The sequence below is a fragment of the Colletotrichum graminicola genome (assembly GCF_000149035.1).
Source record: "Colletotrichum graminicola M1.001 genomic scaffold supercont1.9, whole genome shotgun sequence".
Taxonomy (NCBI): domain Eukaryota; kingdom Fungi; phylum Ascomycota; class Sordariomycetes; order Glomerellales; family Glomerellaceae; genus Colletotrichum; species Colletotrichum graminicola.
The window spans coordinates 23,276-39,042 of NW_007361013.1; the positions used below are offsets into that span (position 1 = coordinate 23,276).

General features: G+C 53.2%; 4 protein-coding genes across 4 annotated transcripts; 3 read left to right on the plus strand and 1 right to left on the minus strand.

The window, feature by feature from the left end:
• Positions 1-1,556: 1,556 nt before the first annotated feature.
• Positions 1,557-2,174, plus strand: GLRG_02994 (uncharacterized protein; the record flags this gene model as incomplete). The annotated part of the gene is made up of 1 exon (XM_008093679.1): positions 1,557-2,174. The coding sequence occupies one exon, from the start codon at positions 1,557-1,559 to the stop codon at positions 2,172-2,174; it is 618 nt and encodes a 205-aa protein (XP_008091870.1).
• A 2,869-nt stretch (positions 2,175-5,043) lies between these two features.
• On the minus strand, positions 5,044-7,630 carry GLRG_02995 (mannosyl oligosaccharide glucosidase; the record flags this gene model as incomplete). Its single annotated transcript, XM_008093680.1, has 3 exons — positions 5,044-5,295; positions 5,349-7,315; positions 7,369-7,630. 3 exons carry the CDS (start codon positions 7,628-7,630, stop codon positions 5,044-5,046), a joined length of 2,481 nt encoding a protein of 826 aa, XP_008091871.1.
• A 710-nt stretch (positions 7,631-8,340) lies between these two features.
• GLRG_02996 (uncharacterized protein) lies at positions 8,341-12,726 on the plus strand (the record flags this gene model as incomplete). The annotated part of the gene is made up of 2 exons (XM_008093681.1): positions 8,341-8,506; positions 8,567-12,726. The coding sequence occupies 2 exons, from the start codon at positions 8,341-8,343 to the stop codon at positions 12,724-12,726; spliced, it is 4,326 nt and encodes a 1,441-aa protein (XP_008091872.1).
• A 504-nt stretch (positions 12,727-13,230) lies between these two features.
• GLRG_02997 (aminodeoxychorismate synthase) lies at positions 13,231-15,717 on the plus strand (the record flags this gene model as incomplete). Its single annotated transcript, XM_008093682.1, has 1 exon — positions 13,231-15,717. The coding sequence occupies one exon, from the start codon at positions 13,231-13,233 to the stop codon at positions 15,715-15,717; it is 2,487 nt and encodes an 828-aa protein (XP_008091873.1).
• Between the last annotated feature and the right edge of the window lie 50 nt (positions 15,718-15,767).

Below are 15,767 nucleotides of genomic sequence, written 5' to 3' on the forward strand. Positions count from 1 at the left end.
ATTGTTGTGATAGTTTGAAAAAGGTAGTGGTGTTGATGAAGGAGGGGAAATGCGGGAATTTCGGGTGGTTCGGATGCGGGGGTGGTTCGGATATAGGGTGGGGGAGTTAGCGGTTACCAGGCAGACACGCTAAGGGTCAAAACTAGGGCAACACTTAAGTCATTAAAGTACCTCTTGAAGTCTCTTGCTTAGCGTGCACAGACCCTAGCACAGACTAACTTACCCTTTTACTAAGGAAAAAAAAAGAGAAATCTACCCCTAGAGACGCTACTTATTAAAATAGTAGCCTAAAGAGTATCTATATATACAGGGTGACAGGGGTAAGTAAAATACCCCTATGATGTTACCCTCTATAACTAACATCATGATAGAGGGGGAATATTCACTAACAGTAAAGTTCTACAGTAGGGGGGTAGACGTTAGTTACCTAACTGGGGTATTTAACTTTAGCCTAGTACTATGATACTATTAGAAAAGCTTTTTTTTAAACTTAGAGTTAAGGATTTAAAGTTAGTAGTGTAGAGATAGACAGGAGGTAGGTTAGTTACTTAGAGACACCTAGTCTAAGATGCTAAATTTGATCTACAGTGTCTGCCTGTTAACTGCTACTACTGCCTGTCTTCTCTCGGAGCCGCTAGATAGTCTTTGCTACTACGGCTAGAGAGCAGCCGAAGGCAGCGGCAGCCTCGCGTTGTGATTTGCCGGCTAGTAGGTAAGCCACAATAGCTACCTGTTGATATGGAGTAAGCTCATGACCAGACCTTTGATTTCCTGATATAATAGAGTTAAGTAACTGTAAATCGCCTATTATCTCCTGAAGTTATAGGAGTTGCAAGAATGAGGGGTGGATACAGGTAACGCGTCGCGACGCGATAATGTGGGGTGTACTCACGAACTTTTGAACTCCCACTGTATAGGTCAATGTCAGTCCACGTGACAAACAGGAATGTCCTGCATCTCCTAACTACCTAGCTATCTACTAGAATCCATCCTGTAACAGAATAACTCCCTCACATTCAGATATTAATTATAGTCTTATAGGTAAGTCAAATACTTTCTGATAGGTTACTTACCTACACAACTATACATACTATAACTAAGCTAGACTGGCTAAAGGAAGGAAGTGTAGATTAAAGTGACCTGGTAGGGAGGATTTTATTTTAGTAAGCAACGATAGTTAATGCCTATATACAGCACCGTTAAAAGGTGGATTAGGATAGCTGCTAGCGATAGTGGTTCAATCGGTTACCGCCGTGCAGCCCTATTGCTGGTCCGAGCGTGCAGCCTGAGTTTTTGTTTACTGCGGAGTATCCGTGCCAAGTTGTGATTGCGCAGTCGGCTCGGCAATATCCGAGTCTTGATGCACTCCTACATTGTGTAGAAGTAGAGAGTTGACTCGTGTGTGTGTCAATGCCTGTGCCTTAAATAAGTAGCAACTTCTTCCAGAACAGTGATAGGTAGACCAAGTCAGTACCAGCCAGACCAGATTGTTTCTTCTTTATCTCTATAATCTTCTATAGTTTTAGAAGGGAAAGAAACAGCATACATTATACATCATGAAGCCCACCCACTTTCTTTGCATTCCACTCGTTACAACGATCTCACAGCCTCAACTCACCAAGAGCTTGGATCACTTTAAAGCAGACATCACAAGTCCTCGCACCTATGGCATCCCCGCAGCCGCAGTGCGTCCCCTCAGCACTATACATCTTACCTTGGGAGTGATGAGCTTCCCCGAAGGTCGAGGTCTCGACAAGGCAGTCGAAGTTCTTGATAGCATCAAGCCGCTTCTCCCCACAAGCCCACCGAGAGTATCACTACAAGGCCTAGGAACCTTTCCGGGCACCAATACACGCCACGCCGACATTCTCTTTGCACACCCAACTTGCCCTGGTTACAATTTTGATGGTCTCTGCCACCAAATAAGGGCCAAGTTTGAAAATGCCGGTCTCATTGATAAGAATGGGTTCGGCCTATCGCTCCACGCTACTATTATTAATGCTCGAAAAACTCCTAACAAGGGCATTGACGCGACAAAGATTATTCAGCAATATCGGGATTATGTATGGATGAATCCTATTCCTGTCGAGAAGATTGGAATTTGCCGCATGGGCGCAGAGAAGAAAGGTCCATATGATGAAGAGTATCCAATTGTGGCTTCAATTAACTTTTAATAATTTACTTAATTAAATTGGCTTAATATCAAGTCTTTGCATAACGAGCCATCCGCATTTTCTCATTGCTTGCAACCACCTGGCGGTTACCTAATGGGACATGTGCATACATGTTGCACTGGAACACGTCAGGCTTATTAGGAGAATTATGGCAAAGTGGGCGAAATGGCCGCGTGCGCCCGGGCGCAAGGTGGGGCAACTGGCCGCAAATGCGCCAGTTATTTCTTAGATGGATTTTGTCAAATGTGGCGAAAGTACGGATACACGTGAATTAACCAGCGAATGTACGGTTGCCCTACGGCGAATCGTCAGGGGATAGGCGGTGAAATAACCCCACTTTACGGGTGATCTAACCAATCATATCAGTAACTATCTAGGTAGGTAGGTAAGCCACCAAGTGTCCTGTGTGGTAATACTGCCCGCCTCTTCTAATCGCCGGGGGCCGCGCCTGGCCATTTCTGTGACTGAGTAATCAGGTACGTACCTTACCTACCTAGATCCCTGATATTACAAGCCACTAGGGACCTCCCTTACGGGCCACTCATTCCATCCCATTTATACTCTGTACTCTGCTGCATTTGCAAAATTTTGTCCTCGTCACTTACCTACATATCTACCCAAGCAGCTGCACTGCATGCAATACTACCAAGTGGCCACTACACTAGTTCAAGAGACAAGCGCCAACGCCACTAATACGCCGTTGCACCCATCCTTTTCATTTTCGAGCAACTGCACCGTGTATAGGGCTTTTTGTTGCAACGTTATCACACTCTGAGCCGAGCTGTACTTGACATCGCCTCAGGCCCTCTTGGCGTCTTCCTCCCTTATCCAATCAGTAACACATGACTTCCACAATGGTCCAATTCTGAGGAACATCCATTCACCTTTAAATCGTGGCCAGGTTCGCTTCGATTGTCGGAAATCCGACGTCTTTCCTCACCCACCCGCGTTGTTTGCGGCGGCAGGATACCATTGGCTCGCCTCTGTAGAGTGTTGATTCCAAATCCGCTGTGGCAATCCGGACACCTTATGGTCTGTAACAGGAAATGATATTCCCTCAACAGACAGATCCTGTGTCCCCACCCAGCATTCTAACCTACAGTATCCGTACCAGGTCAATGGTATCTTCACAGCAATGAGGATGATCAATCAAAGCCACAATGGAGTGGTGGTTGAGGCCTAGGGTCTATGGTTTGTATGTAGATCGAGTAGACAGACACAACCCTTGAGGGGGGGAGGTTGTTATTCAGCAGCTCATTCCTACACTATTACGCAATCACCACAACTGCAGGACATAGCCTAATAGGTCATGGTAATGTCATGTGAAAATCTAGCCTGATCACTGCATTGATAGTAGTCATATATGCTGACGGTGAAATGTCGAAGTCATAGGAGACATTGGGCCGGTGATTGGTAAAGAACAAATGTCCCTCATTTCTCAAAAAAAAAAAAAGGGAGGTTATGTCGTATCATACTCACTTAACCTATGCACCAGACAACCTTTCTAGAAGATTACTAACCGTACATAGCCATTTATCTCCTCATCAGAGTGTCTCAGAGCACAGGTTCCAACCTACAGGCTGCAGCAGTCCAAGCACGCGGGTCCTGCTATCAAAAGCCAGCCGTATTACCCGAAAGTCCTACCGTAATAACGGCCAAGCCACACCGCACGCATGACCATGTAGTTCAAAGAGACGACCGGGGTGCTTGGGGTGACACTTGCCCTCCCCTTCCGCGGCTGCCTGATCCTGATCCGCCTCACTTGAGCCGCGCAGCCCTATGACATGCATGCGCGCACCTCGTGTCTCTGCTGACACCAACAATGACGAGGCCCACCATCCAGTCCCCGAGAGGGGACCGACACACGCACACAGCCTGCGTGTGATGTAACCCAGAAGTGCATCATGCTTGTGCGACGCTCCCTCGCCGAGCTTACATGCTGGGTCCACAACGGGAGATGCTGGGGTCCGTTTGACACTTATCGATTCGCAGTCACTACCGGGCGGCCGCCGGGGCTCCGACCTTCCAGCCCGCATCTGTACCCTGTCTGCCAACTGCAAAGGGCACGAGTCGCGTCACGTCACATCACATCAAAGGATTAGGAACGCTATGTATCCGAGTTGTAAAGCCTGCCCTGCCTCCACGGACCACATGTTCCTCCAAACGGCCCTACAGCGGCGCCGCCGCCACCGCAACGAATGGCGGCGGGGAGCAGCCCACAAGAAGCACAAGAAGAATCCTCCAGAAGTCTTGGAACTCACATCGGCTCCCCGCAGCCAACTCGGCATCGAGGACACAGCTGCAGCCCTACACGGTTTTGACCCTGGCACTCAGTGTTTTGCTCTCTCGCTTCTCGCAGGGCCGCCCCTTCCGGCTGCTTCCAGCAAGTGGACGTCATCGCATCGTACAACGCGTAATAGGGTTGCAGTGCTCGGGCAGAAACTGGTCCGGACGGAGGACAGTTCCACCGCTTGAACCGCCGAGGTCTAGTCGGGAACCGGGGGCTGAGGGCTTAAGCGCTCGCTGCTTACGTGACCACCATCATGGTTTCCTATTTCCTATCGCTCGGCGGCGGGGCGGGGATATGACCGACTGGTTGCTTACATCCCTATTCCGGCATTGTTGGATTACGCAGCTCTTGGACCGTACACACAAATGCGCCATCCCACAATCGACACTCGAGCACGTTCACAAACGGCCTTGGACTCGTGTATTCGCTCTTTTCAGGGCTCAGTCATCCCTAATATATCTCGTTCCAAGCGGGGGGCATTCGTGCTCTCCCTAGCGGTGCCGCCCCAGATTCTACCGTGCTTTTGCTTAATACATGCCTCTGGGTGCGCATCTGAAAGAAACCAATGTGAGGAAGGTTTCACAGCTCGTCTCTGACGTGGCCGTTGGCAGCCTTGCTGGGATCTTCCATGGCCATGAGCTTGACCACCAAGCTCGTCCAACCCGTGAAGTGCTGCGTGCGCTGACCCTCGCCAGTCTCAGGGTTGTACTGCTCCCACGCGAAGCCCGTCTTTTCCCAACTGTTGTAGACGGTGTCGACGAGGTTCTTGCGGAGACGGGTGAAGAGGTCCGCGGCTTTGGCTTTGTAGGGGCCGTCCTGGGACGCGACGTTCTAATTTCGGTCAGAAACCAGTCGTTCCAGAAGGTGTGGAGGGAAAGACTTACCTTCAGCTGGGAGACGGCCATGTAGTTGATGGGCATCCACACGGGACTGCGCCAGTAGTTCTCGGCCGTTCCGTAAAACTCATCCTGCTTGCTCAGACTCCTCAGGCCGTGAGGGCTGAAGAGGTGCTCCTCGTCGCCGAGCAAGTCGAGAAGCTTGCCCAGCTTCGGATCGTCAGCATCGAGAAGGCCGACAAGGAAGGGGAAGAGAGAAATATAGCCCTTGTGGCAGACAAGGGAATTCTCCTCGTAAGCGTCAATAGTAGCGTCGCAGTAGCAGCCATCCTTCTCAGACCAGTGGAGGTCGTTGAGGTTACGGCGGATAGCGTTCAAAGTCGTCTTGAACTCGTCGACTTCCTCCCTCATACCGAGGGCATCGGCGATGTTCATGAGGGACTTGGTCATCAGGCCGACCCAGGACATGAGATCGACGTGGAGTTCGCCGGGGTGAGGAGGCTGAGGGCGGGGGTAGTCATCGAGGCCGCTGGTGAGGACGTGGGTCTCGGTACGGCCGCGCCATCTGTAGCCCTCCTTGTTGGAGAACGCCTCACGATCGTACGTTTTCAGATCTCCCTTCTGGGTCTTGCGGAACCAGTCGTACTGTGTGCGGACAAAGGGGTAAAGCTTCCGGAGGAAGTCCTCTCCAAGCTCGACATTGTCCAGATGAGCAGTCTGGAGGGACTCCGTGGGACCAAGGCGCTCCTTCTCGGCAGGCAGGCTGCCGTTGGTCTTTCGGAGGCGCTCCATGAAGCCCTCGATAATGAGGAACAACGTGGGAGGGTTAGCGTAGTGCGGATATTGCACCTGGAACTCCTCCGGAACCTTGCTGCGAGCCTCCGGACCGAGAATCTGCTCACGCGGAATCCAGCCATCGTCGTCCATGGTTTTGAACCAGCTTTTGACAATCTCCAGGGTCAGGTCGATGTCCCAGTCGGCAATAGGGATGAGGTGGTAACCCTCATCCCAGAGGAACCCTCTAGGGAAGAAAGGTCGGGAGGGCACAGCCGTAAAGAGCTCATAGGGGCCCTCCAGCTCTTGCTGCTTGCGGGCACGCGCAGCTGCAGTCTCCTCCCAGAATCCTTCGTTCTCCTCGTCGTATTCGGGGGCGTACGAACGGTCAATCAGCTGTGAGCCATGGAAGTAGCCAATGCCACCAAGCAGGTTTGAGAACATGCTCTTGGCGAACTTCCTGTACTTATCGGCATTGTACGGGGCCTTCAGACTGAAGACGGAGGAAAAGCGCTCGCCGAAGGACTCGGTGACGGACCTGATCTCGCGTGTTACATCAGCGCTGGTGAGCTCGGGGCCGGCGGAAGCAGACGAGAAGATGACGTCGAACTCGAAGGCTCCCTCGAACATCTTCTGAACCACGTGAACATTGCCTTCACCGGGCTTGTTGTCGATCTGGTAGATGAGGTACGCTGGGGGTGGTTCCTTCATCTCGTAGTTCTCCTGGACATGCTTGACGCTTTCCTGGATGAGGTTGAAGACCAAACCCTTGGCCTGCCATTGAACCTCCTCGGAGACGGTAAGAGATCGCACCATCGTTTGGTCGGGGTGTTTCTTGTCCGCCAAGGGGTGGGTGCTATGAGGATGCTTGCCCTCGCCCTGCGTGATGACCAGCTTGTACCTACCAAGCTCGGGGGAAGCACCCTCGAACGCAACGTCGCCATCATAGCCTGCGGAGTCGTTCTCGCCAGCGAATTTTATCTCTCCTTCGGTGCCCTCCTGGGCGATGTAGTAATGGATCATGGTCTTTAGGTCAGCCGGGGCACCCTCTCTCGGAACACCTCGAATTCTTGCTGCCCAGCTACCACCGTTGGCTCCACCGGGAACCTTGATAAATGAGGTGGTGATGTCAATCTGGTTGCCTTCGTCGTGAATCGATTGGACGCCTCCCTTTCGGGCATCATACTCGTCCCATCCGTACCCGTGGAGACCTTCGTGCTGTTCACAAGTGTAACGGAAACCTGTCAGGCTGTTAGTTTACGATTATCGGCGGTGATGTATGCGCCTGACTCACCCTGTTGAACATCCTGATAGTTATCAACTCTGGACCACATCAACCCGGTCCATAAGCTTTTGGGAGTTCTCGATCGAACGCCAAAATAGAGGTTGGACTTATAAGGGCCCCAGAACAAGCTCTCGTTGTTGAGGCGACCGACCTCAGAGGTCAGAATAGAAGCCGAGCCAGGGCCATCGTCGGCTGCATGGACCAGGTGTGAGCCGAAGATATTGAATAGGGAAAGTGTGATGAAGACGGCCAACTGCGTTGTACGAGCCATCTTTGCGGTGTGTGAGTGATCATTCAGTGCTCATCGGAGCTCTCAGGTAGTAATTATACACTCACACCACAGCCGTTGAAAAAGGTCAAGCTGCGTGTATGTGTGCGTCTGTGGTTAGGACAGTAAGTGAGTGAGTGAAGTGCGATGAGAGAGAGGTATCGAGGTACCTACTACCTTTGGATGGAGTGAACACGTTGGAAGGCGAGTGGGAGCTGGGCGAGCTCAATGGAGGCTGAAGTGTGGCTTTGACAGCTTGCTCGACATCGGCCCGCCAGTCCAGCCAATCAGTCCCCCAGAGAATGCTAAGCTTGGACCAGTTGACGTGTGGTGTCGGCTGTTTTAATGACAACCCCGTTATCGGTAGCTGCTACGATACCACCACTAACCCCCCTGGTCGCACACACCGTCACTTGCTGTCAGTGGGCTGGCTGCATGCCAATCAATCATATTCTGTCCACTGCCACGAACCTCTACTCCTTTCCACTATTTGCTGCATGAGATAACTTCCCTGGTCTACAGCCAACTTTATGCTCTATTCTGAAAGCGCGCGAGGCCCAAAACCCACGAGAACACCTTGGCGACGCTCTCGAAGCCACCTGCCAAGCTTCGCATACCCTTTGCTTCGGCGCCGAACGCACGAGACCATCGCGATATGGCCACATAACTCGCATCACAACCCATTAAGTTGAAGATGCTGCATACGTGCTAGAATGAGCTTGGACTCGCTGTTGCCCATCGCTCCCGCGAGGGTGAAGGCATTGATTGTGCCCCTTGGCCAAATCAGAAGTGATCGTTTCTCGTCCTTCGTTGAGCGCCTACGGCCCGAACATGTCGTCTCCTTGCGGGATGTCACCCCTGACGGGCGGCCCAACAGAAGTATGGCTCTCCGTTCAAATTCGTGAGGAGAGACCTGTTGTGCTGACTAGTGACGCACAGATATGTTTTCGCCCTTGGCCTTCCCCGATGGCGCTGTATTCTACGAACTAATAACCCATGTACCCCCACCATCTCATCTTGCCCTCTCGCCGTTCGACTTCTATCGCGAGCCCCTCGCAGTCATCGCGATCGCAGATGGCGACGAACTGAACCGCGTCGCCTTCGACAAACGCCAATCTGGCAATGCGCCTACCATTGCCGAAAAAAATATTAGAACATTGGATCAGGGGTTGGAAGACTTGAGAGACCGCTTCGACAAGGCCCTCGTCCACCAGGTCTTGATCTTCGACCATGCACCTTCCAAGGAAAACCCGGTTGCTTTGCCCGAGGGGCTTATTGCTATTCCACCGCCAGAAGAGTGCAAGCGGACGACCTTGAAGACGATAATGTGTGACATTACGTCGCAGCTCCTGGCTGAGATGACAACCTTGGCCAAGTCATTCGAGGCAATGTCCTTCATCGAGTCTCCTGGACAATCCCACTCGACAAGGCAGGCCAATGGCACCTCATGGGGCATGGATGATTCGGATCCAGTAAACAAGAGGAAGTCCCAGTTCACGCCAGGCTCTCAAAGATCAAGCTCAACCAGCGGTTTACCAGACCGCCTCATGCACCGCATGTCGATGCCGGTTGCGCCAATGAAGAACAACTCCATCATGGCATCAGACGGCCCGACACCAGCTCGACCTTCAACTCCCGTGAGAAGCGGGCTTTCGAACCCGCCGACCACGTTTGACGATTTGACTGCTGGCACCAACATCGGCTCTTCGATCCCAGACCAGAACTCGCGGTCGGGTGCCGGAGAGCACTTTAGGTCGGAAAGCTCAGATCGAGTTTCAGTGCAGGGATTTGGTTCCGGTGGCCTCAACGACCGCTGGAGGGCCAAAGGAAAGGGCAGAGTGACAGTTCTGATGGGCTCCCTGTACCTGCAAGCTGGACGATGGCCGGACGCTCTGAAAGAGCTGATGGAAGGCGCAACCGTCGCTCGGTCAATCAATGATCACATTTGGCACGGCAAGGCACTGGAATTGGTCACCATTACTCTATTGCTTCTCGGATGGGTTAAAGTCGAGTTTCAAGTCCCGTCGATATGTCTGCCTCCACAGGATAAAACTACGACTGCGATTTACGCTGCGCTGGAAGCAACAGCAACCGATCCGAGTCAGCCCAAGTACATCCGGAACCTTCAAATAATCCTTCCAGATCTTCTGGAGCGGATCGTTGGACTATACTCGAGAATATCTGCCGAGCATTTGCCACCCTTGCCCCTGGCTGAAACTACGATTCGGTTCTGTAAGATTTTGTCCGCATTGCATCTTGCCGACGGCAAGCTGGGAGAAAGGTCCTATGACATGATCATTTATGGGAAGCTTCCTTTGGCCCCCTTGACCACTTCACCTCGGTTGATTATCTCACCCAGCCGACAGCAAATTGTCACCTTCCTCTTCCGCGCATTTCCATCTTCGTCGTCAGAGCTTCTCACCATTGCCGACCGAGTTTCGATCTTGGCAGGTATTGCATCTGTTCTTGGACCTCTAGGCTATCATCGCAAGAAGGCCATGGTCACCAGAGAGCTTGTATCAGTTCTCACCAACGGATTGGTCGAGGCCCGCACTAGGGGTGCTGCAGACATGGGCATACATCCTGCTGCAGGTCTCGTAGCCCTTAACGCCGCGAATGGACACAGCAGCAGTGCCGTAGCGCTTGAGCTTGGGGAGGGCGATGTGGAGCAGGGGATCGAGGCATTTTTGGCTCTGCTGTGCAAATCGTACGGCATTGTGGGCTTTGATATGAAGAGGAAGCCGTCAGATGACACTATGTCTACTGAAGACTCAGACGCTGCTGTCATCGACAGAATTCGGGGGCAGGCGGCTGCGAGGTTCTTCGGATTCACCAGCGTCAAACTGAACATCTTGAGAGCATGCATCAACTTTTCTGAAGCATTGCCCGACTTCAATGGCGTGCTGAAGTTCTCAAGTGATTTGCTCCGTACAGCTGGATCCGGAGTTGCTCCTGGACCTCGCAAGGAGGATGCATCGCCAGTAATTACTCGCGACGAGCAGATCCGTTTGGTCACAAACATAACAAAGACGTCGAACCTGGCAAAAAGACTAGGTCTGAACCATTTGGCTGCCGAGTACTGGGATGAGTTCTTTGTCCGTGGTGTCACTTTGGAGCCACTGCCGATCACCAGAATCCCGGTCCCCCACGCAAAAAGCACACTTCCTGGAGCAGTAACGGCAAGAACCTCTCAAGATGTCAACCCGTTCATTTACAACCCATTTCTGAAGCAACCCAACAAAGCAGCCGCCGATCACATACTCGTAGCAAACGAATCTGCAACTTTCAAGGTCACTCTGCAAAACCCATACGACGTCGAGATTGACGTTGAAAGCCTTCGGTTAGACGCCAGCGGGGCAGACTTTGAGTCGAATTCTGAGAGCACCATCATCGGACCATATCGAACCCAAATCCTCAAGGTCACCGGAACGCCAAAAGGGCCTGGTGCCTTGAAGGTAACGGGCGCGATCATCCGGGTTCGCGGCTGCCGAGAGAGACGGTTCCCCATCTTCAAGGAGCCATGGACACCAGAAGCGGATGTAAAGACCAAAGCTACTGGACTACCAGCTCTGGAGAGTACTATCTCCTCTGATGTCCGTATCGGTAGGCCTCTGAAGGCGGAGCAGCTGGGTTTGAACGTTATTGCTCAGCAACCTATCGTCATCTTCAAGTCAACGACGCTCCCACAAGCTTCCGTAATGGTGCTTGAGGGAGAAAGACAGGTGTTCTCTGTAACGCTGCAGAATCTCTCCAAGACAACACCCGTGGACTTTATGCTTTTCTCTTTCCAGGACTCCACACAAGGGCCGTTACAAGCAGGTATCAACAACAGAGATGCCACGCCGGCCGAGCTGTATGAGTACGAATATATCCTTATGAAGCGGCAAGGTCTCCGAAGGCTGAATAAGAAGGAACCCGAGAAGAGATACATCGCCCCGGGGGGTACTGCCACGTTTGATTTCGAGATCCTCGGTAAACCCGGGTTGACGAATGCTTCCATCCAGATCGATTATGCACATCTGGGTGTACCCCCTGAAGAGGTGACTGAGCAATTTCATACCCGGCAAGTTTCACTAGAGTTGACAGTCACTGTCAATGCCAGCGTTGAGCTGGCCCGGTTGGACGTTCTGCCTCTCAGTGGCCCTGTTCCTCGGTCGTTGCTTGGCCTCACAAAACTCGAGTCAAAAGCCGATCTAGCCACACTGGCAGAAGAATATTGTCTGCTATCCATGGATCTTCGCAATGCCTGGCCCAACAACATGGAGGTGCAGCTGGATGGCGAAGATGGCGTTGTGATTGAGGAACACATCCTTCCGGGCAACATGAGCCGCGTCATTGTTCCTCTGCGACGTATCTACCTCGAAGACCCTCACGATTCAATTCCGGCCCTCAATCCATCAAGACAGCGTCAATTTGTCGTAAGCAGCAGCAAAATCACCCCAGACATGGAACGCTCGAATCGGGAAGCATTCTGGTACAGGGAAAAGATACTGGATGCTCTTACAGCTAGGTGGAAGACAGTGTCCGGTCCGAAGCGGAGTGGTTACGTTGATCTGCGAAGTATCAGACTTTCCCCCCGTATGATGGATGCCGTCAGGATTGACGACATCGGCATCAACCTAACAGTCGAAGATCCAAGCAAGAGCACGGGTGGAGCACCCACGGAGTCTGTCTTGGTTGACACTTTTTTCAAAATCAAGGTCGGCATCAAGAATCGGTCAGCACATCCAATCTATCCGTTATTGCGACTGATGCCAGCTCTATGCCACCGGCCCTTGAACGTGGCCTTGGACTTCACGCGGAAATTCGCTTGGAACGGCACTTTACAGCAAGCTCTTCCCCTCTTGTCCGCCAAGTCTAGCACTGAGGTGGAGATCCAGGTAATGGCGCTCTGTCGTGGTGAGTTTGAGATAGGAGCATCGATCGAGGAATACCAAATATGGGAAGAGCCCAAGACGGAGAAGGACAAGGAGGAAACGAAGGAGGGCCGGCAACGATCGGACACTCAGACGATGCTGAATGCAATCATCGGCGCAAAGGAGAGGCGCATCTGGCATTCAAGACAGCCCTGCATCATCAAGGTGATGGACCAGGAGTAGCAGCGTTGGCTAGCTATCTTGTACATGAAGAATCGGATTGTGGACGTAAGAGAAACGAATCATACTAGAGGCTTGGAGTTGGCCATGGCAGCGACCTTTTATGTTACAATAGATAATCAAGTTCTCCCTAGAACGAGAGGTTCAGCGTGATGGGTTCAGAGTCTGAAGCCACAGGAATTAATTAAGCCCAATCAACCGAGCAATTGTGCTAAGCATATCCCTGGCAACAGCGCACCAGCAAGTCATGCGTGGGTCTGACCGCCTTCTAGTTTCTGCCTCCAGTCGCCACCGAAATTTCTTTGACAAACGGGCTCCCGGTGCTAGCCGACAGCGGGACATTTTCCGTCACAGACGCCCGTGACCCCCGTCTAAGCTTTTGGTCAGAGACCGCCGTCTAAGCTTTGGTCAAACGATTTTCCTGTTCGGCGAGCGTTGCGTTGAGAGGCTTCTTTTGTCGATTGCTATCCTGAAGAAGACAGCGGAAGCGTGTTTCCCGTTGAAAGGATGATGCGACCTCAGATTCTGTTTCTCGATGCATACGACTCCTTTACCAACAATATTGTCTCCCTTCTCACAACTTTGCTTGATGCCGATGTCCACGTTTTACCGATTGACACGCCCTTGCTAGACCAAAAATCGCCGACGTTCTCCGATGATTTTCACCGGGAGCTGTCTCGATACCATGTGGTTGTTTGCGGACCCGGGCCTGGCTCCGCTGAGAACGAGAGGGATGTCGGGCTCATGAGGTGTGTCTGGAAGCTGGGGGGTGAGAATCTACTACCTGTTCTGGGCATCTGCCTCGGGTTCCAGAGTCTTGTTCTCAGCTCCGGCGGCAAGGTCAGGAGGCTGCAACGTGGGCTGCACGGAATGGTCCGCCAGATTCAGCACAAGAAGCCTCGGTCGACTTGCGCCGAGGACGTCTTTGCCGGTGTTTCCGAATTTAAGGCAACTCTCTACCACAGCCTCTGTGCCGACATTGGACAGGATTTCATCTCAGATGCCGAATGGGCGGACAGGCGATGGCACGCGCAGGACATGGCTCCTGAGTTGCTGCCCCTGGCCTGGGTTGACGAGGAGAGGGACAATGGCCGCGAGAGGATTCTCATGGCGGTGAAGCACCGGGACAAGCCGTTCTGGGGTCTTCAATATCATCCCGAATCCGTCTGCACGCAAGCCTCAGGCCACGCCGTCATCCGCAACTGGCTCCGCGAAGCCATGGCTTGGAATCAAGGGGCGAACAGGACGATCGTAAGCGGAGAGCGGTTCTTGGCAAGAAATGCCGTGAAACCTAGCCTCCTTTCCGAGATCCGGAACGCAGCACAGGGCGGCCACGCACCCGTGCTGGCGTGGACGGAGATGCCGACGTCTTTGGCGACCGTGGGACTCGAATGCGACTACGTCTATAAGACAATCAATATTCCCGCGAACGTTAAGGTGCCGGATGTCGTGGAAATCCTGAAGAGCGGCAGAACAGAGCATATCATTCTGGACTCGTCTAACTCAAGCAATATGGCTGTCGGCGCCGCGGACGTGCGAGGAAGGTTCAGCATCGTTGCGCTGGATGTGGAAGAGTCCTTGCGTATCGAGCATCACGTCGGAGACGACTTCGCCACGGCACGAATCCCTTCGATTCAGGGGATGCCCGTTGACCTAGTTGAAACTATTGCATTCGGTCCGCATGAGAATATCTGGCATCTGCTCTCCAGCTTCATCGAAAAGCGACGCATCGCAGCGACGGGTGATCTAGACACACCGTTCCGAGGTGGTTTTATGGGCTATCTCACTTATGAGATGGGGCTGAAAGGAATCGATGTGCCGGTTAAGGGTGACCGAGGACACCTGCGGCCGGACCTTTGTCTCGCCTGGGTCACGAAGAGCATCGTTGTAGATCACGTCAAGGGGCTGTTGCACGTCCAGCACCTGCAGAAGCGGAAGCTCAACGCCGACTTCTGGCTCGACTCTGTTGTAGCCTCATTGCAGACGTCCCATCTCTGGCAGTCGGGCAAAGCTGCCGTCAACGGCTCGGACTCTTCAACGGTGGCAACCCGCCCCGTGATCCGGGTACCTGATGCCGACGACTACGAGGCTAAAGTCTCTCGCTGCCAAGACTTCATCGCCGCCGGCGAGTCGTACGAGCTCTGCTTGACAGACCAGACGACCATCACCCTGCCAGGGCGCCCGGTAATGGAACATCGGCAGGTCAACGGCCACACGCCCTCCAAATCAAACTACGTCGCGCCCTGGAAGCTCTACAAGACCCTCCGAGCCCGCCAGCCAGCCCCCTTTGGCTCCTTCATACACCTCGGCGGCGCGACGCTGATCAGCAGCTCGCCCGAGAGGTTCCTGGAATACGACGCCGGCGGCTTTTGCTCGATGCGACCTATGAAGGGCACCGTCCGCAAGTCCAACGACGTCGCGACGCTGGCCCAAGCGGAGCAGATCCTGCACGTGCCCAAGGAGGAGGCAGAAAACCTTATGATCGTGGACTTGGTTAGACACGACCTGCACGGCGTGTGTGGGTCGGGGAACGTCGAGGTGCCACACCTGATGAAGGTGGAGGAGTACGCGACGGTGTTCCAGATGATTACCATTGTCAATGGGCAGTTGCCGGACCACCGGTCCGCGGCAGATCAGCACACGGGGCTGGACCTGCTCGCGGCCAGTCTCCCGCCACGGAGCATGACAGGGGCGCCGAAGAAACGGAGCTGCGAGCTTTTGCAGGACATTGAGGCTCATAGGGAGCGGAGCCTGTACTCAGGCGTGGTCGGGTACATGGACGTGACCGGAAAAGGGGACTGGAGCGTGACGATCCGGACGATGTTCAGGTGGGACGACGAGGTCGCGCCGCCTCTGGACGGCGAGACGGAGCCGCGTGAGGTTTGGCACGTTGGGGCCGGCGGTGCCGTGACGATTCTGAGCACGCCCGAAGGAGAGAGGGAGGAAATGTTCACCAAATTGGCGGGACCCTTGGGGGTCTTTGCGGAAGCATGAGCGGGACGATCTGAATGATGGCATGGGGCGGTTGGCATCTCTTAGAATTT